The sequence below is a fragment of the Pseudochaenichthys georgianus genome, chromosome 13, assembly GCF_902827115.2.
Source record: "Pseudochaenichthys georgianus chromosome 13, fPseGeo1.2, whole genome shotgun sequence".
In the NCBI taxonomy this organism is placed as follows: Eukaryota; Metazoa; Chordata; class Actinopteri; order Perciformes; family Channichthyidae; genus Pseudochaenichthys; species Pseudochaenichthys georgianus.
Window position 1 is genome coordinate 21,188,210 of NC_047515.1, and position 22,869 is coordinate 21,211,078.

Here is a 22,869-nt window from a genome sequence, read left to right on the forward strand (position 1 = left end):
TTAATCCAAAACCAAAGGATCATTTTAACTGAAACTTGAAACCCTAACCCAGAAATAACTCTTCTTTTATTAGTCTGATCTCATCCCACCATGTAGAGTGGACTGTGTGGTCCTCATATAGTTAAACACACACGCTCTGGGCACAGATGTGGTCTCTGTCTCTTTAAAACCATGGCTCCTGGAGGAGAGGATTTGTTGAGGAGTGTGTGCAGCGCTTTATTTTCGCTCAAACTGACGCTGCAACCTGCCACTGAGCAGACACACACACGGAGGGAATAATTGTTTTATGACCGGGCTAAACATTGTTAAACCTGATAATGTTCTGCTTTCAGTAGCGGCAGGACATGTTGGAAAGAAGAAGTGTGTGTGACCATGCGGGGATGAAGAAGTGCTGCTGCTGACTTTTTCTATTGGGTTTCTCGGGGCGCTGCTGCTAATACTGCTGCTGCTGCTGCTGCTGTCATGGCTTTGTGGGAGTGACGCGAAAGTTTTTTTTTTCTTGGGGAGGATTTTACTCGCTTGAAATAGTCCAGCTGAGGCTCAGACTCCTTAGACGGTTCAGTTGCATCTAGATTTAGTATGAGAAAAAAACCCATGTGATTTCCCTGCTGGAGGTTTGATTTAATTGATCATTTGAGTGGACTGTCGAGAGTCTGCAAACTCGGGAGAGTGTGGAGATGAACTTTGGAAATCTACTTCTTGTGACTGTCTCATTCATCACCACCGCATCAGGTATGATATTATATATTTAAAGCACAAATTAAATATGCCCACCCCTCTCCCTCTGTCTCCTCTCACGCACTCTACTCAGCCCATATGGCGTGACAGCCTCACGGTGTACTCGTCTTATTTTGTTTGCTGTCCCTTCAGATGGATATAAATGTTGTGTTTAGCTGGAACACGTTCACAGACGGCTGTGGCATGAACCACCGAACAAACAAATAATTAGGCACATGCATTGATTTGTACTATTTGAATACCACTAGGTGAAAAGCCAGGAAGATGCACATTTCCCCCAGAGCCCCCCCCCCCAATCACTGAGGTGGTCACACAGGGAGTCCATTAGGCAGCAGGAGAGGTCAGAACTCACTGTGGACAAAGTGAAACCATTTAGTGTCCCTTTTACTTCAGCTATGAGCACATAAACTCAGTGGCCTATCAAGCCTCCATCTGCCCCAACTCTGTTTTAGAGGATGCAGACATAATTATTATAAAATGCTTTTAAAAGCTCATTTTGATTACCTTTGAGAAAGGGATTATATTTGTTTAACCCTTGCTTTAATAACAGATTATATTTTTGAGCCCTAATCCAAACTCCCCCAAAAACCATGGCCCAGAAAAATAATTCATGAGAGTGCAGAGGTTTTGTTTGTAAAGATTGAATGGCGTGTTTCAGTTTTAAACTCTTATTAATCAAACGCAGCTTTAGCTATAGTGGATATGAAAGTAAAGTTAAACATATTCACTGCTATCATTTAATTCCCACTCATGCTGTGTTTTTTAAAACCTAAATTTAAAAATCTGAAAACAAAATATCAGCAGCTATTTACACAAACTCATACACAACATTTTAGATTGGGTTTTATTTTACCACTAGAAGCGCAATTGAGCAATTTTTTTGTGGGTCCCTGTTTTGTTGTGAATTTGAACAAGTAAGCTACATGGTGTCACTGTTTACATCCTGCCAATGGTTTAATGAATTGCTGATTGGGATTTGGTAGCCATAACAGGCCAAAAACAGTTAAGAAGAAGGTTTGAAAATCAGCACGTTTGTTAGGCCTCAAAAATACCTAAAATGGGATCTTGTGAGAAACACTGAATGCCAAACATATTATTTTTGTTTACAATAAAACTGCACATATATTTTCTGAATTGATATTAACTGACATTATAAACTGTTAGCATTGCTACTATCTACACATATATTAGCAACATTAGCATTCATTTGGAGTTGTGTTTCTCACCAGGTGGCATTTGTAAGTCCAACATTCATTTTCTTTGGGCTCTGTTTTTGGTGTACAGCAATTCATGACTAAGATATCTAACCCTCTCGCTGCTCCATTATGTTCACCAGCTGGTGGCTTACATTGTTTGTCTGCTGTTTGGTGCTGCAAATATAGCATGAAACAAGATGAAGTTGAGAGTTTATTCATGGTAACATCTGCAAAGTGGCGTTGTAAAAGCACTGATAAAAGCAGGTTCTGTAAACCCAAAACAGAATTAGGACATAAAGCCAAAGGTTTTCGTAGAGCTGAGGGAATCTGCAAAGCTGGGCAATAAATATTTGTGTTTCCATATGCGTCCCTTACACATGTATGAAGTCATGTGATCCATTACTTGTGAAGAAGAATTAAGGCTGCACCTACACATTGTCATTACTCCGCAGATTATTTTCTACATTATTCGTGTGGTCCACAAAATGTTAAAAAATGTGTGACAAAATTGAAAATCCAGTTTCTTAAAGTCTGAGGTTATGTCTTAAAGGTCCCATGTCATGGCTATGAATTTCTCTGCAATCCCAACTCGTCTATTAGCAGCGTTCAGGGAGCTCTATGCAAGTCAATGGGGACTCCCTGTTAGTTAGCCAAGGGATCCTGGTGTGTGAGGTGCTCCGCGGATTGGTCCATTTGGGCCAATCCGGTCATTTGTTGTTGATTTGGGTATTTACATGTCACAAAACCCAGGAAGAAAACAATGGAAAATGAGAAATCTCCAACGAGGCGTTTTGGGGCACCATAGACAGGTCTTTTCTGTGTTAGAGTTTTACTCGCTACAGGGTGTACTTTGAGGGTTTTGACTCACACCGTTTACATGCATAAAAACCTTCATAACACACAAGGGGACGGGTAATAAGCGGAAAAGCATGACATGGGCCCTTTAAATGTCTTCAGACTAAAGCAAACAGAGTCAGGTGTGTAATATATATACATACAGTATATATTGTGGACAATTTGTGGTGTTTGTTTATGTAACCTCCAAACACAGGCCTCTATGTGCATCTATAGGCCTCTGCTTTTTTTCAGTACTGCAATGTATTGTCATTCATTGGCTGACATAAACAATAATACCAATATCTGAAATGAGATAACAACAGCTGATAAATCAACGTGGGCAAACATCTATCAGTCAGTTCAATTTAACGTCTTCTTCACTGATGACTATAATCTGACTATAAATCCTGAGCTCTGTGACTCCTCTTGCCACTCACTCTGCTTCATTATAATAAACTGATGCCACCTCTCAACATTAAAGGCACTTTTCAACACCCACAACATCTTCCTACGTCCATTGTGGAGTGTATATCTCCTCTCATTCCCACCTCTATTATACTGCACGTACCCTTAGGGTGATGTGTGTTTTAATAAGAATACGGAAGAGTATTCAAACAGGCATCATGACCTCTGCGGGAGCTGCTTTTTAAACAAATAGCCGATTTGTCGTCTTTATTCAAAAGAAAAAAAGAATGTTAAAATCATAGCGGGGTATGTGTCTTTGTGTCTTTGTGTCCTGCCGGTTTTTCTCCGTTTGTCTGAAGATGCATGGTGGGGTTTAGTATATGTTTTCTAAATCCGCTGTGTGATTGTGAGCTAAAACAACAGCCTCCTTCACAAACTGTGCTTGATTCACAGCAGCTCTTTCTCTGACACAAACACCAATCCTTAATTAAGACGGTGTCTGTCAGCCCTAATGCATCTCATTGAAATGTCCGTTATCTTGAGCTGTATTCAGACTCAACTTGTTGACATGCTCGACGTGGAACTAATCGATGCTAAACAAGCCTTAGCTGGTGATTTGTGTCCACTCTGTCCTCCTGCTCATTACTTGGTGACAAATATGGCTGAAGGCTGACTAAAGCCTCTCACAGTCCCTCTTGATGAAACAGTCGTGGACTATGAAACCACTATGTGCCTCAAAAGACTGTTGATAGATGATAATAAAACCTGACCGCTTTGAAATTGAGTTTTCTGTGAGACCTTATCGCCCTCCTTCAGAGATTACCTGGCAATGCCAGCATAACTCCTTGAATGTTTTTGCCTTTTCAAGTATGTAAATTAATTGAAATTGGAAAAGACAAGTACATCTCAGCAGACAGCCACCAACCCCACAGACAAGCTGCCAGCCTTCTGCTCCTGTCTCACTTTAACTTAGAAAGTTGGCCTGTGAGCAGTCTGCCTCAGCCTGTAGACACTTGTGTTTTTTACCAGATTTCAAGCACTGAGGCAGATCTAGCTGCTTGTATGTGTTTCGCTCCAACCCCAGCTGTTGTTTAAAAGCACTAAGAACCAAATGAAAACACACATGCCCTGCGCTTCGTTGTTTTCAATCATTAGGGTGACAGCAGTACACTTCTATCTCTTGGGAGAATGAAAGGTTAATATTTTGAAATACCAATTTTATGAAAGCGCCTCTTGTTATGTAATTCCAAAGCCCTGAATCAACAGGGTTTTCAAGACGTGATCTTGATCAGCCTCCCAGCACATTAACAATGTGTGTTAGATGAGGCATAAATGTAGAAGACGCCGTGAGCAAACATGTGGGCGTGTGTCTGCGTTTGCAATTAATACAAATGCTATAGCTTGTCTATCAGAGCCTCATGCGGCACTAATGGGCATAATTTGACTGTGGTTGCCTGCTTATTCTGGACTTTTATTTGTTTTTGAATGAATAAATTACCACAGATCAAAAGCAATCATGTCAATTAGGACATCTAACCATCCTTACTCACAGATCACAGAGATAGGTCATATAGATGAATGTAGACAAACAGCACCATACATACAGTACTGTATATAGACTATACTGTAGGGTCTCCCAGAGTGAAATGGCTGCCAGTCGGTGAAAGCCAGATTCTTGAACATTGTACACAAAGCCATCATCTACTCCAAGGTCGATACCTTCAGAGAGAGATTAGGCTGAGCCTCGCCTATTGCAAGATGGTGAGGCAAACAAAAATAAATACTGGTAAATAAAGGCCATTTATCAGTACTATTTATTTCCAGGAAACAGGAAAATATATCAGTTTGATTTTCAACAAGTATCAAATGAGAAGAGCTGTTCAATCTGATGTTCAGCCTCATGGCCTTGAGAGCGCAAAAAGGAGCGATAACCTTGCATGAGACCGTGCACACTGTCATTCACAAAGCCCCCTTCATACTTGACGACAGCTGAAGGTTGAATGCTTTTTACTCCTATGGATTATCTTGATTGTCTTTTGCAGCTCTCGCTGAATGTGTAAGAGGTTCATAGTTAAGATGTGTTTTACAGGGTTTAATTGATTTGTCCTCTCCGATAGAGCTCTAGCACAAAGATGGTGCTTGTCTTACAGGGAATTAAATCAGTTTTGACTTATAATATTCAATACAAGCCTGTTGAATTAATGTTGAATAGGGCATGTTTGTGTACCTTCTGTTAAGGCAAGCCTGTTGTTGAGCTGATGTCTCCTATTGCTAAGGAGAACAACAACACTAAGCTTTGATTATTAAACCACTGCTTTTTGTTTTATTTACTGCTGAGAAACCACGTAAAGCAGTCAGAACTAAATCCAATCTTTAATTCTAAAGTCTCCAAAAAATACTGATGAATCTTAATGTACAGTACTGTAAATGGAAAATAATATCTTGTTGTTGTTCGATCAAAGCTGTGAGTTTCACCAAATGTAGCCTAAATTAACTGAAGCAGCAGTTTATTTTCAGTGGTAATCTCATATGTTGTGAAATTCTACAACATCAGATGTCCTTCCACTTCTTCTTGTTAGTTCCCTGTAAACATGAAAGTCATTTCACGCCAGAACGCCCCAGATTAATATTTTCAGACAAATCCAGTCTCACTCCTTCTTCCCATAGTGTCTTTGGGCCCACTGCCGGCTCTAATGGGCTACGTTTATGATCTGACTAAAACATACCTTCACAGAGATCCCCATTAGCGCCCGTAACGTTAAAATTGTTTTTCTTTTTGCTGAAATGTGCTTTCAACCACTGCACTGCAATCTTCCTGTCATAAAGAAAAGGCAACTGTGAAAATATTCTTTCTTCCAAAGAAAATGTTTTGCTGTCGTATCAAGGTGGTGTAGACTTTACATTGATTACACACTTGTCACAGGCACAAGTTGTTGCTTGTCAACGTGAAGCTGTTTGCTAATATTTTTTGCCACTTTGTCCATAATAATTGGTGTTGCATTGATACAGTTGACTGCTAGCTGTAGCTATTGTCTGTACCCAATAACCCTCAATAATAATCCCCACTCCTAAAATACTGAAAAACTTTCTGATACACTTTTAATTCTTAACTGGACTATGTCTGCATAGTTAAGCTTGTTAAAATGTGTGTCTACATTTTCTGCAGGCGTATCTAGCCCTATTAAAATATAAACCCAGCAAATCAAATGAATACACAAGGATTTGTCGTGGTGCCATGTGTGCCATTCAAATAACTAAAGCAACTACATGGAACAAAAATATAAACGCAACACTTTTGTTTTTGCTCCCATTTTTCATGAGATGAACTCAAAGATCTAAAACATTTTCTATATACACAAAATAACCATTTCTCTCAAATATTGTTCACAAATCTGAAAAAATCTGTGATAGTGAGCACTTCTCCTTTGCCGAGATAATCCATCCCACCTCACAGGTGTGGCATATCACACCATCAGCAAAAACACGTGGGTTTGCTATCCTGGCTCCTAAATGGTGGAATGAGCTCCCCATTGACATCAGGACGGCAGAAAGCTTACACACCTTCCGGCGCAGACTGAAAACTCATCTCTTTCGACTCCACTTCGAGCGATAGAATGACTAACAAAGAACTGCTAACAGAGCACTTATATACTAATAAAGGACTGGCTTATCTAAAGCCAGTTGAGTAGCACTTGAACTGTTTGGCTCTATGAAACCTGATGTACTTATATGATTCTGTTTTCCTCAAGGTTGTGTCTTCCTGGTCGAATGTACTTATTGTAAGTCGCTTTGGATAAAAGCGTCAGCTAAATGCAATGTAATGTAATAATATCAAGATGCTGATTAGACAGCATGATTATTGCACAGGTGTGCCTTAGGCTGGCCACAATAAAAGGCCACTCTGAAATGTGCATTTTTGCTTTATTGGGGGGGTCTGGGGGGGTCCGAAAACCAGTCAGTATCTGGTGTGAGGGGTAGGGGTAGGGTTAGGGTTAGGGTAATGTTGTGAATCGAGTGGCCTGTGTTCGTCGTCCATAACATACGCCTGCCCATACCATAACCCCACCACCACCATGGGCCACTCGATTCACAACATTACCCTAACCCTAACCCTACCCCTAACCCTAACCCTAACCCTACCCCTCACACCAGATACTGACTGGTTTTCGGACCCCCCCAATAAAGCAAAACTGCACGTTTCAGAGTGGCCTTTTATTGTGGCCAGCCTAAGGCACACCTGTGCAATAATCATGCTGTCTAATCAGCATCTTGATATGCCACACCTGTGAGGTGGGATGGATTATCTCGGCAAAGGAGAAGTGCTCACGATCACAGATTTTTTCAGATTTGTGAACAATATTTGAGAGAAATGGTTATTTTGTGTATATAGAAAATGTTTTAGTTCTTTGAGTTCGTCTCATAAAAAATGGGAGCAAAAACAAAAGTGTTGCATTTATATCTTTGTTCAGTGTAGAAATTCCGGTATGTGCTGATACACGCAGCACAAGGACAGCTGGATCTCAGTAAGCAGGAACTAAAAACATCCCAAAACAGAAAGTCTAGACTACAGTCGCTATAAATGTGTCGAATACAGGGAGGAAAATGTTAATGTTAGATTTATGGTTTTATTCAAGCTTGAAATTATAAGGTAACAATTATTAGATATAATGGAATTTATAGGTAACATAAAGTTATTTTTCCATATTTCTATGAGAGTTTAAGGACCATAACAAGGAACTGATCAGAGATGATCTACAGTATGACTAAAGAAGACAAATAACTATTTAAAAGAATGAAGATTATGGGTTAAATTATTTTCAGTTAAAACGAAAGCAGTCGTTTTAAGAGAGCACATTTAAATGATTATACAGTGAAACGTAAATATAAAAGATCCTAAAAAAAAGGGTTGAACACTACATTAGGTTACTAATTACACTTTAATTATTCAGGAAATATCACTGAGCTCAAACACACTAATTAAAACAAATATTCTTTAAAATAAGAGCTAACACATTAAAGTCCCCCTGAGAAATGAGTGTTCCCTCTTACATTCAATTACAGATTCAATGATCATTTGTTCAGGTAAACAATGGATGTGCAGTCAAAGGGGACAGTCGCTCATAGTGACAGATCCACAGAGGGGGTTCTCATTGCAGGACGTTCGATTCACTCAAATTCTCAGAGATTTATATTTTGTGTCAGCTTATTGTTTTTGGTTGAGACCATACAGTATAACCACTAACTTGTAAATATTGGTTTTACAGTTTTGTTTATCTACTTCCAAACTGCATAAAAAACTGCTTCAAAAGGAAGATCTGTCTTTATATAGAAAAGTCATGTACAAAAGATCCTGTTTAAGATCTAGTTTTAATAATTTGTTAGCCGGCCAGTTTAAAGTTAAAGGGACATTCCAATAATTTGACACATGAACATCAATGTACCTGCTGTGAGAAATGCTATTCAGCCCGACAACAGCTGAACTGTCAAGGCTTGTGTGCCATTCAAATGACAGTAATATAAACAAAGCTATAAAGTTGCATTATCGGAAGTTTAGGATGCAGGGTTTGTTCTTCAACATCATTGCCCTTTTCAGTGTCAGAAAAACCATTTCTGCTGGAAGTAATCTGTTCAACTCTCTCGCAGTATTTGTGTTCTAGTTCTGATTGAGAGTAAGAGTTCAGAGTGATGTAACTGTAGTATATGAGCTGGGATTTGAACTACCTTTGCGTGCTTTAAAGACACGGTTCAACGCCAGGACATCATTTTCTGCGGACAAACAGTCAGATGTGGCAAGATGTCCATGTCACAGATATCATGCAGATGTGCAACATAATCTAAAGTAAAGTGCATTATAATATCTTAAAGGATTAGCTTACAGGCCATGAAATGCTTCACACTTGTTCTCTTTTTATAAACAAAGTGTGTGTTTTTGTTGGGACTGACTGGAGGTGCCATGGCACATTTTAATGGTGCGATTAGTATTCATCCACATCCTGCATTAGTGTTTTGAGCTGTCCTGCTTGGTGACCTCGGGGTGTTTTCGCTGAGAGAGCTCACATCGCTCTTTAGATGTTTACTTCAGGTTTGTGCCATGATGGCAACTCCTGCCCCGCATGGATCAAATCATTTCATGAAAAGACGTAAATCTGCTTACAGCTGAAAAGTGAGGGCTTATCTTGATGCCTCAGATTTAAATATAATGTAGCGGATGCATGTGCGACAACATGTGTGTCATTAGGTTATTCCTGACTGCTCCTCTTCAATGATGGATGAGGATTTGTATGCAGTTCAGATTATGTGCTGAAAATAATGCATCAGACCAAGTGCGGTACAATTACTAGTGGCACAGTGACCATTTTCTTTATTTTTCCAGAGTGAGAGACCATCTGTTCGTAAAAGCAGTGGCATTTTGAATTATTCATTTCTCTAACTGTAACACACTGTTAGAGACGTTTGGTCTTCCTCTAAAAGCTTACCTTAGGATTTTTAGCAGTGTGCCTCTCAGTCAAGGAAAGATAGTAATGGAACCCTAGAGAGAAGAATATGGGATTTATCTATATCTCTCTGACTTGCTCTTTTTTCAACACTTTCAATTCTTAAATGCATAGATCTGCTTGTCCTGCTCCCAGCTTTCCACCAACCATTCCTACCTCTGCAACAGTCCTGATTGACAGAGAGATAGACCATTACCATATCACATGGATGATTGAATCTTTTGCACAGGAGTTGTCCTCTGTGAAAATACTCCCTATATATACTGTATGTATATACTCTGTTTGCTCTCTTACAGTGATTTGGGGCTTCTGTGTTCTTCTATTCACTGAATATTGCAGAAACAAATCGTATCAATTTTAGTGACGTGAAAGGCACAGGTTGTTGGTGGAAAGCGTGATTCAAACGGTTAAAATGTCAAAACGTCTTCCCTTGAATGAGAGTTGACCTTCAAAGAGAGATTACCCATGATTTGCTGCTTCGCTACACACATATGTATCCAACACACAACCACTGTCTCTGTCGAACAACCTCCAAAGGAAAATATTGTTGTTTTTCAAATGCCTCTGCTGCTGTCTGTCCTGTTACTTACAGATGAGTGTTTTCATTAATGGTAGGTAGTCAGATAGATAACCTCTGCCCTGATCTCCTCCTCCACAGGGTCCCGGGCTCGGTTTGAAGACAGCGCACCTCGGATTGTGGAGGACCCCTCGGATTTGATCGTGTCCAAGGGGGAGCCTGCCACTCTCAACTGCAAGGCAGAGGGCAGACCCCTTCCCAGCATAGAATGGTATAAGGATGGCGAGCGTGTGGAAACGGACAAAGATGACCCCCGATCTCACCGCATGCTCCTGCCCAGCGGCTCCCTCTTCTTCCTGCGCATTGTGCACGGACGCCGGAGCAAACCAGACGAGGGCGCCTACACCTGTGTGGCCCGCAACTACCTGGGAGAAGCCATTAGTCGTAATGCTTCGCTAGACGTTGCCAGTAAGGGTCTACATAATTGATCACAGTCCTAAAAGTGTGTGTGTGTGTGTGTGTGTGTGTGTGTGTGTGTGTGTGTGTGTGTGTGTGTGTGTGTGTGTGTGTGTGTGTGTGTGTGTGTGTGTGTGTGTGTGTGTGTGTGTGTGTGTGTGTGTGTGTGTGTGTGTGTGTGTGTGTGTGTGTGTGTGTGTGTGTGTGTGTGTGTGTGTGTGTGTGTGTGTGTGTGTGTGTGTGTGTGTGTGTGTGTGTGTGTGTGTGTGTGTGTGTGTTTCTAGCGTGTGGGCTCTGCAGATGCTTTGCGCAGTAGTGTCCCAGATCTTTTTGCAGCCGTCTGGCAGCTTTATGGAGGTCCACTGGAGGGTTTGCCGTGCCTAGGAAAAATGATATGAAACTACCAAACTGCAAGAACAAACACCCTAAAAATGCTGGTGTGTTTGGAGATACATTTAGTGATGAGTTATAGTCTGTTGGTCTGTTCCTTATTTAATGTTACTGCTACATTGTACTTGTTATTTAGCCCTAAGGTGTGTATATCTGGCTCGAGAGGGGTCACAGTGAATTTAAACATGTTTTATTGTGTTTAACTAGTATGCCTATTGGAGAGAGTGAACCTCAGCCTAGGGCCATGGTGTATCGGAAAGTCGTTTGGTTCCACCTTTGTTGTGTTCATGTGAAATTTTAAAAACGAATTGTTATAATTATTGTGACACCACATGAATGCAGCAAAACAAGTCCAAGGACGCAATGCTACAAAAATGCTACAAAACTAGAAAATGATTAGCTTTATGTTTCAGATCTGCTCCAACATGTAGTGGGTTCTTCCTCTGCCAATGCTATGCTTTGTCTGACAAACAAACAAAGCAATCCTTTCCAAATGACCTTGTTGGCAAGGTAACTACTAATCTAGCAAATCATTAACCTGTATAGGCAATACTATGACAGCTTTAGTTTATTGAGATTTTGGCTGACTTTGATTATATTTTGGTTTTAGAATATATACCGTTGTTGTAAATTACACTGTATAAGTGAGGTTTTACTTTAGATTTTAAAGGAAATGTCATATTCATGTTTTTTCCTGGGTGTCTTTCTCACAATTGTGTCCATAATAAGAATTGAACATGATGACATTTACCTTAGGAACCAATGAGACACACTGGATAGGAATGGATGTGATACTGTTTCTTCTACCAGTAGTAGTCAGGAAAGGACTACTAATTGTCTAGGTATTGATGTTTGAATCAATGATTGATTAACCACTGAATTAATTTGCCACCTCTAGCTCTAACTCTGGCAAGATCAACATTAGTCAGTTACAAGTGGGAGCTTATATCAAAACTAAGAACACTTCAGGTTATCAGAAAAAACATTACCTGAAAACGCTTGTCTTTATGTCATCTGTTATGCAGTTCGCTCCAACAGCTGCGGGGGACTTTTTTTCTGAGTTTTCTGTCGCTCCGTCTCAATGACATGTGTTTCAGATGATTCTATTAAACTCAAGTATTTTGGAAAGCTGTAGGAGGCTTGTTTTTCTTATTCTGATCAGCATATTTCTTGTCAGAGTCTCAGTTATCCAAATATTCACAATAACAACATGTTAGAGGATAACACCCGAGTAATATCCAATGTTCCCCTTAAATTGTTCCCATCTGTCCAGGCTACAATTGTCATGTCTGGGTAATATATTTATGTAGCCTAGTTAACTCTACAAATAAAATGTTTATAAAATACAATTATAAAAATAATATTAAATGTTTACAAAATGTAAACGGTAATGCCTTCAAATGTCTTATTTTGTCTGACCAACAGTGCAAAACCCAGGGCTTTTCAATAAACTGTCCTGTATGTCAAATAGCAAATCATCACATTTTGGGAATTTGTGTTGTTTTTGCTTTACTGTGTCTACAGAAAATAAACAGTCAGTTTTAAGAGAAATGTAACACAACTGTTGTTGCTGACACGTGGCGACCTTTTCTAAGGCAAGCTAGATTATAATCACATCACCTGCAAGCCCTCTCTGTGGGCACCAACAACATCATGTGTGTGAGCATGCATTTAAAGCTGGGTTTTCTTTGTGTTGTCTGCTGCTGCTGAGTACAGCAGGGGAGTGTGAGCTTTCTCCTATCTTGCTGAAAGTGCACTGAAGTGAAGTGCTCTCTGTGTCTATTATTTTCCCTCCTCGGTTGAGGACACGTGCTATTGTCTTCCCTCCTCGGTTGAGGACACGTGCTATTGTCTTCCCTCCTAATTGTGCCATTGTGGCTGGCCCTGGGCTGAACTGCAGCTTCTCTTTGGCATGAGGAAATGGATTAGTCACCGGGTTGATTAGTGAATGGAGCCTTACAGATTAGCAAGTACTGTCCTCGTTAAAAAACACAAAACAGCAATTTGAGCACAGTCTTATCTTCCCTCTTATTGAGGCTTCCTTACTAGTGTGTGTAAGAGCTCATGGATGGCTGACCTCCTCTGTAGCTCTCGCATCCAAAAATAGTATTACTATATATTTGGATGGATGAGCAGCTGAATCTAATACAAATATCAAAGTTGGAATAATATGTGATGCATGTATTATATTATCGTTGATAATGAAATGAGGCGTGTGCAGCTGGAGATAACGGCACAGTCATATTGGTAAAGGGCTGATTCACCTGCAGGCAGTGACTAACAGTATTAACAAGTACCTGCTTTTAATCCTAATTTTGCAGCCTCCAGGCTAGAGAGGGCATATGCCAAAACAGCATGGTGGTGGTCTCAGACTCCCCCTCCCCTCTGTGTGAAGTTGTGCTGACTGTGGGGTAAATAGTTACCCAATTAGCTTTGGTAGGGAGGCGGGGGGAGTGCACAGTGGTAATTAGAGGCTGGTGGTCTTGCAGAAATGTGTGTGTTGGTGCTGGCTGTGAGGCAGCAGTCTGAGGGACAACAGGTGGGAGGGAGATAGCTTGAAACTCCCACTGAGCAGTAATTATTACCGATGCATCTGTCCGGTAGTCTGAGTGTGGAGCAGGATCGCTAAAACTAACCTGGTTTTAACCACATTAATTACACATTAATTGTCATTGAATGATACATAATGCATTGTGCCACATGACTAAGACTTTCTCTGCACTGCTCTCCTCTCGCTCCAGCCATTTAGGTCTTAGCCCCAGGATAACTTTTCTCTGAGCTGGCGTCGGCGAGTGTTGGCTGGCATTGCTTCCACAGAGATACATGGTTTTGCAAAGCTATGCAGAAAAGGGTGTTATGGGTAATCTCCCAAATCTCAACAACGCATAATGTGGGCTTGCATGTCAAGCAAGCTTCGAGATTGGGTGATCCAACGTCAGGTTGAGATTTTTTTATTTACTTATTCTTGCAGGGTTTGAGCACATGTTTTAGCATACATGTAGCACTCACAAAAATAATATTGTGGCAGAGCAAAGACAACTAAATTCCTTTTTAATTAACTTAATATTGTTGCCCATGTTGTCACCATCCTGTCTATTTACATTGATACCTTACTGATGCTGTGTTTTGTTTACACTATAGCCTTGGCACATTTGATTCCCTGATTGCCTCTATATTAGGGCTGCACAATATTGGACATTGCGATTTTTTTCCCCCTGCGATATATATTGCGATATGAAAACATACAGGAATTGAAGAAAAGACCGTTTTTTTTCCCCGCAAACCATCCTTTCTTGAACTTGAATGCTATACAATTGGTATTTTTTTAACTATATTTAACCGGATGAAGGATTTTAGTCACGGACGTCTGGATCTTAAGTTATCAGAGCAACAAGCTGAGCTAGCTTGGTTAGCAGCGCCGAACTGCCCTGGAGAAACACATGAAACTACTTTATTCAGTGTTTTTACCTTTAATCACCGGGTCCGTTTGCTTTGGAGATTTGATTGTGGTTTGCTGTGCATGCAGAGCCTGCATGTCACTCACTCAAGTACCCCTGACATGAGAGCCGCGCAAGTTTTCCTTTTTGTAGCAAGCAGCAAAATAATTGTAACATGACGTGTTTGAGTTAATTTGCCTATTTAATATCGCAAGTCCTAAAAGAAAAGAAAAAAATGTATTGCGCATATCGCAATTATCGTCACGACACGATATATCGTGCAGCCCTACTCTATATTCTCTTTACATTGTGGTTTACTTAACATGACACTGCTTGCTACTCAGCACAAAATACTGCTCAACAACCTGTCCAAATGTGTGTATTTGCTCACATGCAGACTCGAGAAGCATAATTCCAGCTTTAGCTGTTTGCTACAGGTATATTTATTTTTCATATAGCTTAAAAACAAATACAAACTGTACCCCCTTCATTGTAATAATGATCATTGGCTCTGTTGCTACAGACAGTGAATTAAAGAACAATGTGAAAAACTCTGAAGCTGTACCTCCAAACGCTTTGTGTTGAAGGAGGTGGAACTCAACCTTGTTTAACTTACAATGGTTTCTTGGTTTAGTTGCTGACAAAAACAACATATTCAAACAAAGATGTAACCTCTCTTTTTGATCAACTCCACATAAATAAACCTTTTCTCACACAGATGCTGAAAGTTCATAACACAGCTACTTCACTTGATTGTTGGTGAGGCTGAGAACTTGGAAACTCATCCCTAGGCTCTGTAACAGTTTTGCATGTTTGCTCACTCAAGTCCATGCTCCTATCCCTCTGTATTAGAAGGCAGTTATATGATCCTATTACCAACTCAAGGTGTGAGACCTTTAGTTCACAGAATCATTTATTTACCACATATTCTGAGAAAAGGGGAACACCGTATAATGCTAACTCTAGGCAGCCACAGTTTTGGTAAAATAAATAATTAGAAGGTGGAATAATAGATTTGCATATCAATGAATGAAAAAGCTGAGACAAACGCTGACTTCAAAACATTAAAAGGATTCAAGGACGAAAACGGATGTATTTGCTCTGTACAGTCAGTCTCTTTTTCTTCACAGTCGAGTTGATGCTTTTTATGCTCAAATGCACTTGTGCACCCAGAGGTCCACAAGTGATGTTTTTTGTATATCAGCTGTTGCTCCCTTTTTAGCGTACCTTGTAGCGAGGAGTTCGCTTAACTCTGAAATGCCAGCAGCCGTCAGTGTTCTCTTTTTTTCTTCCATGTTAAGAGTGAGCTTACAGTGCTCGGCTGACTTGCACGGCGGTTTGAAAAAAGACAGAATAACTAAGCAGAAACTGTGTTTTTTGGCTTTAAAATTAAACTAGAAGGCGGTAAAAATACTATGGTGTCTATTTCTATATCATGCATTTGAATGTCTGCGTGTATCAGCAAGTAGACAGTCACATGGTGCGGCAGGATTAGAACAAAGTAGGACAAATAAAAAATAAAACTTGCTTAAAAGGCTTTAGAGCCAGATGTTCCTCCTACTCTTGATGAGGGATTACAAAAGAATTGTGGTTGCAGCTTGTTTCTTGGCTTCTACGGCTCTTCGTTCTCTTTTCACTGGGGATATCAGATACATATCATCCCTTATGGATATGGTTTATGTGTGTAGCTTATAATTAATTTGTACTTCCATACAAGAAACATTTTCATATCACCTTCGCTTTGGTTTCTATGAGCGACACAATGCTTCACGAACAATGCAAAGAGGAGGAATGTATATCCTTGAGTTTCAGAAAGAGTATTTGCAGAGGAGTCTCTTTTCATCCTCCATCAACACCGTGAGACAATGGATGGATTAAAGCAATCTCTCTTCTCTGTAGGCAAAGCCACCATTAGCTGTGACAGGGCAGTATCATGGCAATGGGATTAGTCCACCTCCCTAACGGGTTTATTGCTCTCTGAAATAAAAGAACAATAGGAGCCAGGCAGCAGATCCGCTGTCCTCTAACCTCCCTGTCCACCCTCCTACCTGTCAGCCGTGAAAACACACAGCTCTGGAGCCGCTCATCTGTCCGGCCCACGCCTGCTGCCCTGTCTGCGACTCACACTCACTGTCACCTCGTGTTTAGTACAAAAGCATTTTTCCCCCTTGTCCTGTCCGTCACACTCATCCATCATGTGTCTCTTGCTTGGTACGTAAATGTTTTCTGAACTTGTAAGTAATTTGCTCGTTGCTGCTTGATTTGAGTCCATATTAACTGAAATGCAATAATATAGAGTACATTAATAGGTGGATGCAATACAAATCACAACTGACATACATCATTTTTTATTGTGATTAATCTATCTTTATCCTTTGTTCATTTTTCCAAAACAACTAGCAGATGGTCTTTCTGCAGTCCTACAGCTCCTCTCTGCTGAACCCTACATTATACGGATCATTATAGATATAGATGACACTTAAAATCAAGCGATGAATATTCTCGTGCAGATTAAATCTCCTAATCTGTATATCCCTGAAATATAAAAGTTATGAAAATGGATAGGCACTCTCGTAATAGCGCCTGGAGAAATAATGATGAAATCGCTGGGAGTCATTTAGTCCTGCTTTGCCTTTATTAAAGCTCAGGGGACGTGCTGTGTGGAGTGAGGATTTGCCTCTGAAGGGTCAACCCTCAGCTGCCCGGCAGTATCCGACTGAGCCCAGCGTGGACCGAGGGAAGCGAGAACGCAGGGCCTAGTTTAGGAGATTATTCAGAAGACCTATTCGTATTATGTCCGATAAAGTTAAGTTAGGGACAGTAGCCCCTCAGGAGCTGGAGGGAGGGTTCATCTTTGTGTTTCTGTGATGATCATCATCACACAAACATCCGTGAGGAACTGTTTGCCGTGGCAGGCATTTAAGATGAAGCAAGGAAGGATCACATTAACTTGAACATAGCTTCAAAGAACATTTTGGAGCACAGTGTTTGGGGGGGCGTGTGATGTTAGGAATATATTCTGGTCTCTGGCATGTGTTTCAAACCCTCAAAAGTCCCACTTTCTCATGTCGGTTCCCGCAGACTCTGGGTTTCAAATTCTAAAGATGTGTGCGAGCATCTGCGTTCCTGTCTGTGAGTGTGCAGTTCAGGGATTAGCTCCCTACCCATAACTTTTTCACTTCAGTCACCATGGCAGTGAAACAAAGGTCTCTGTGCACACATTTAACCAGGCCTTACAGACGGAGGTCTAAGAATAATGCCGTGCTCAATTAGCCCCTCAGCTCTGCGCAGCATTTGAAACAGGCAGCCAAGTGAACAGGGTCATGGTCATTTGGTGAAAAGAGATATGGGAGGAGAGTCAGTGACTTTACTGGTTTTAGTGCACCCATGCTTTTGTTATAACTCGGCAAAGGCTCCACCGTCCATGTTTGTGAGGGTCTTTTGGGTGTTTTACTTCTCCCTGCAGATGTCCATGATAGTATGGCTGAAAGCTCCCTGTTGAGATAAAGTGTCTCTTCTGTAGTCACCTGCATAGCGCTGTACTTGTACCAGTGTTTGACTATGAATAATAATTAACACATCACTGATAAGACATTTAATATAAGAGGTTAGAAGTTCACAGCATAGTTTTTCTTTTGTGAAGACTTCTCACTGTCCTTATCCTAAATGTCATAGCATTAAAAGTCCCACTTGGTGAAGAAAGTAGACTTTCACTCATTTCCATAAAGTTCAGTTTAAGAAGGCAGGTACGTGTAATTGATTAATTCATGCCACGTATCAAGTTGAAGAAAAGGGCATATAGTGTAGCTACGGGTTGACTTATGTCCACTAAATATCTGACAGAAAACTGTCAGACGCTAGTTTTGAGAAGTCGTAGAAGTTTATTCCTAACAATTAAGGTCGTCAAACAATAGAGGGAGGAATGATTTTCTCTCTTTGAACAGCTGTGAGTCCTTTTAAATTAGATTTCCTTCAAACCCAGTGCATCTGAATATTGATGCTATGTTAAAAGCCATGGCTGCCATGTTGACACAGACCTGTCGGGCGTACTGATGGATAATTAATGTGCCATGGATTTAGCCTGTCAGCATTCGAGTATGAGTCTCCATTGTACTGGAGGTCTCATGAGAAGGATCCAGTTCACAGTTCACTCTGAGGCTTTCATCTGTCAGTCACCGGCTGTCACGATCACAGGTACAGATCAGAACCCAATAGCACGACTCAGATACAACCAGTATAGTAATGTTCAGTTTATTCCAGGTCAAGGACAGGCAGAGTCAAAACCAGTAAATCCGTCAGACAGGCAGGCAGGAATCGAAAACTGGGCAGGACAAAACTCGGGACTAGAGCACAACATTCACTGGAGAGCTTGGCGGAAACGACAAGACAATCTGGCAAAGGACAACTGATAATGAGGTGGTATAAATACTGTGGAGTGATGAGGGAATGAGTAACAGGTGAGGGGAAGGGCTGAGGAGACCAGGTGAGGGAAATGAGCTGATTACAAGGGCCTGGAGGAAAGCGGGATCTGAAATGACAGGAGAGTTTAGATGAGGCATCAAACAAACAATAATAGAAGTGTCTAACTTGTGACAGAACCCCCCCTCTATGGACGGCTCCTGACGTCCTACGAGGTTGATCGGGATGGGCCTGGTGAAAGTCAGTAATGAGCGATGGGTCATAGATACTGCGAGCGGGCACCCATGACCGCTCTTCAGGACCATAACCCTCCCAGTGTACCAGGTACTGCAACCCTCTACCACGTCGCCGGGACCTGATGAGGCGACGGACAGTGTAAACAGTCTCCCCGTCGATAGTCCGGGGTGGTGGTGGGGGTGTAGAGGGGGGCTGAAGAGGGCTCACATTAACTGGTTTGAGCTTGGACACGTGGAAGGTAGGATGAATCCTCATAGAAGGGGGCAGACGCAGGCGGACAGCTGCAGGATTGATAATCCTAGCTATGGGAAATGGGCCTACAAAACGGGGAGACAACTTCTTTGACTCAACTCTGAGAGGGAGGTCCCGTGTGGAGAGCCAGACACGTTGCCCTGGGGAGTACTGTGGAGCTGGCTTGCGACGGCGATTGGCGGTCCGTTGATAACGGTCGGAAGAGCGCAGGAGCGCAGGAGCGCGGAGCGGGCCTTTAACCACATGCGTCGACATCGGCTTACAAACGCCTGTGCAGATGGGATGCTGGCCTCCCGTTCCTATGCCGGGAAAAGTGGCGGCTGGTATCCGCGGGAGCATTGGAATGGAGAAAGACCAGTAGCAGAACTAGGAAGGGTGTTGTGGGCATACTCAACCCATAGAAGCTGCCTCGACCAGGAGGAGGGAGTGGAGGAAGCTAGACAGCGTAAGGCAGTCTCCATCTCCTGGTTCATTCGCTCTGCTTGACCATTGGACTGGGGATGAAATCCGGACGAGAGACTGACACTGGCTCCCAGCAGCCTGCAAAACTCGGACCAAAACGAGAAGTAAATTGTGGTCCCCGATCAGACACAACGTCACTGGGGAGACCATGCAGCCTGAACACATGTTGTAGCATGATTTCAGCCGTTTCCTTGGCAGTAGGTAATTTGGTTAATGGAATAAGCCGGGCAGACTTGGAAAACCGGTCTATGACTGTGAGTATGACTGTGTTACCGTCTGAGGGTGGTAGTCCGGTGACAAAATCCAAGGCGATGTGGGACCAGGGACGATGAGGGATAGGCAAGGGATGAAGAAGACCGGAGGGAGCTTGGCGTGAGGTCTTATTTTGGGAGCAGACTAGGCAAGCAGCAATGAATTCCTTGGCATCCTTCTCCATGGAAGACCACCAAAATCGCTGTCGAATCAGGGCTAGGGACCGTCTCACTCCTGAGTGACAAGCCAGGCGAGAGTTATGACCCCACTGGAGAACCTGGGTACGGAGAGTGGCAGGAACAAACAGACGGTTAACAGGACAGGCACTTGGGGCTGGGTGTTCAGCATGAGAGCGCTTGACCTTATCCTCCACCTCCCAGGTCACCAGACCAATGACACATGTAGAAGCGATGATATTCTCAGAATGAGATGGAGAGCTCTCTGGCTGGAACTGGCGAGACAGGGCGTCAGGTTTGATGTTCTTAGAACCAGGTCTGTATGAAAGAGAAAAATCAAAGCGTGTGAAAAACAGAGCGCACCTGGCTTGACGAGAGTTCAGCCGCTTAGCTGAACGGATGTACTCCAAATTTGTGTGATCCGTCCAGACCACAAAAGGCTGCTCTGCTCCCTCCAACCAGTGTCTCCATTCTTCCAGGGCAAGTTTCACTGCCAACAGTTCTCGATTTCCAATGTCGTAATTTCTTTCTGCTGGAGACAGCTTCCGGGAGAAGAAGGCACACGGGTGCATCTTCTGATCCTCGGCCGACCGTTGAGAAAGAACTGCCCCAACTCCAGTGTCCGACGCATCTACCTCTACAGTAAACTGCAGAGTAGAGTCTGGAAAAATCTAAATGGGAGCAGAGGTGAAGCGTGACTTTAACTCACCAAAAGCCCCTTCGGCCACCGAGGACCACCGGAAGGGAATGTTCTGAGAGGTGAGAGCTGTGAGAGGGTTTGGCACCAAACTGTAGTTTCGAATAAACCTCCGGTAGAAGTTGGCAAAACCCAGAAAGCGTTGGAGCTCCTTGCGTGTTGAAGGGCGTGGCCAGTCAGTGACCGCCTTGGTCTTTTCAGGATCCATCTTTATGTTTCCGGTGGAGCCCACAAATCCCAGGAAAGGGACTTATGTGGTGTGGAACACACACTTCTCGGCCTTGACAAAGAGGTGGTTCTCCAAGAGCCTCTGGAGGACTAGGCGAACATGGACCACATGCTCCTGTTTAGACTTGGAAAAAATGAAAATGTCATCCAGGTATACAAAAACACAGATATTGAGAAGATCCCGCAGAACATCATTCACCAACCCCTGGAAGACTGCAGGTGCATTGGTGAGTCCAAAAGGCATGACTAAATACTCATAATGTCCACTAGGAGTGTTAAATCCCGTCTTCAACTCATCCCCATCCCTGATTCTCACCAAATGGTACGCATTACGTAGATCCAGCTTGGTAAAAATAGTAGCGCCTTGTAACAGTTCAAATGCAGAGGAAACAAGTGGAAGGGGGTACCTGTTCTTGACAGTGATGTTATTGAGTCCTCTGTAGTCAATGCATGGGTGCAGAGTCTTATCCTTCTTACCCACGAAGAAAAACCCTGCACCAGCAGGAGATGATGAAGGCCGGATAAGCCCTGCATCCAAAGAGTCATTGATATACTTCTCCATTGACTTAGTTTCAGGAGCCGATAAAGAAAATAGTCGACCTCTAGGAGGAGAAGTACCAGGTAACAGGTCAATAGGACAGTCATTAGCACGATGAGGCGGGAGTGAGGTGGCCCGAACTTTGTTAAAGGCCTCTTTAAGGTCCCAGTAATCCTTGGGAACACCGGAAAGGTCTTCACACTCAGAGATCCTTGAGGAACTAGATCTTAAGCAGACAGCATGAGCACTCCACTCTCTAATAGTCCCTGAAGCCCAATCTATATGAGGATTATGCCTCCTTAACCAAGGAAACTCCAAAATGACAGGCTGATGTGGTGCATGGATAAGGTGAAAAGAGAGTGTTTCGCTGTGATTACCTGACATGCTCATTTGAACTGGAGTTGAACGGTGTGTTACTCTGCAGAGAAGACGACCATCTAGAGCTGTAGCATTGATGGGCTTCTCCAAAGCCTCCCGACCAAGTCCCAATTGAAAGGCCAGTGTTATGTCCAAAAGACTGGCATCAGCACCAGAGTCAATAAGAACTGCCACAGTGTGCATTTTCCCCAAGCAGCTCAGCTGAGCATGGGTTAGAGGTCGAGAGGGCATTTCTAAATTCATCATACGGCTCACCAGCGCCCTCTGGATGACTAGTGAGCCCTGTCTTTTACAGGACAAGAGAAGGCAAGATGGCCCTGCTGGCCGCAGTAAAGACAGCAGTTGTCCCGCAGGCGGCGCTGTCCTTCTGCCTCGGAGAGCCAGGTCCGCCCCAGCTGCATTGGTTCAGACGAGTTAGAAAATCCTCCTCTCACCTGTTCAGTAGCATGCGCTGACGGGAGAGGCGGAGCCTGAGGGGCGACGGAGAAAACCCTCTCTCTCCTCCGCTCCCGCAGACGGCAGTCAATGCGGATGGAGAGAGCCACCAGCTCATCTAAATCAGCAGGAAGGTCCCTAGCTGCCAGCTGTTCTTTAAGGCGATCCGACAGACCGTTGTAGAAGGCATCGAGAAGTGAAGAAGCATTCCAGTTACTCTCGGCGGCTATGGTACGAAACTCGATGGAGTAATCGGACACAGATCTCCCTCCTTGCACCAGGTTAAACAGTCCCCGAGCTACCTCTCTTCCGGGTGTAGCGTGAT

At 42.6% G+C, this 22,869-nt stretch overlaps 1 protein-coding gene across 2 annotated transcripts in view; it reads left to right on the forward strand.

The window, feature by feature from the left end:
- The first annotated feature begins 239 nt into the window (after window positions 1-239).
- LOC117456849 (roundabout homolog 2) overlaps window positions 240-22,869 on the forward strand; it is a 71,710-nt gene continuing 49,080 nt past the window's right edge. For both annotated transcript variants that reach the window (XM_034096686.2, XM_034096687.2), the window contains exons 1-2: window positions 240-732; window positions 10,329-10,655. In XM_034096686.2, the coding sequence (XP_033952577.1) occupies window positions 678-732; window positions 10,329-10,655 (382 nt within the window). In that variant the 5' untranslated portion in view covers window positions 240-677. The remainder of the gene's footprint in view (window positions 733-10,328; window positions 10,656-22,869) is intronic.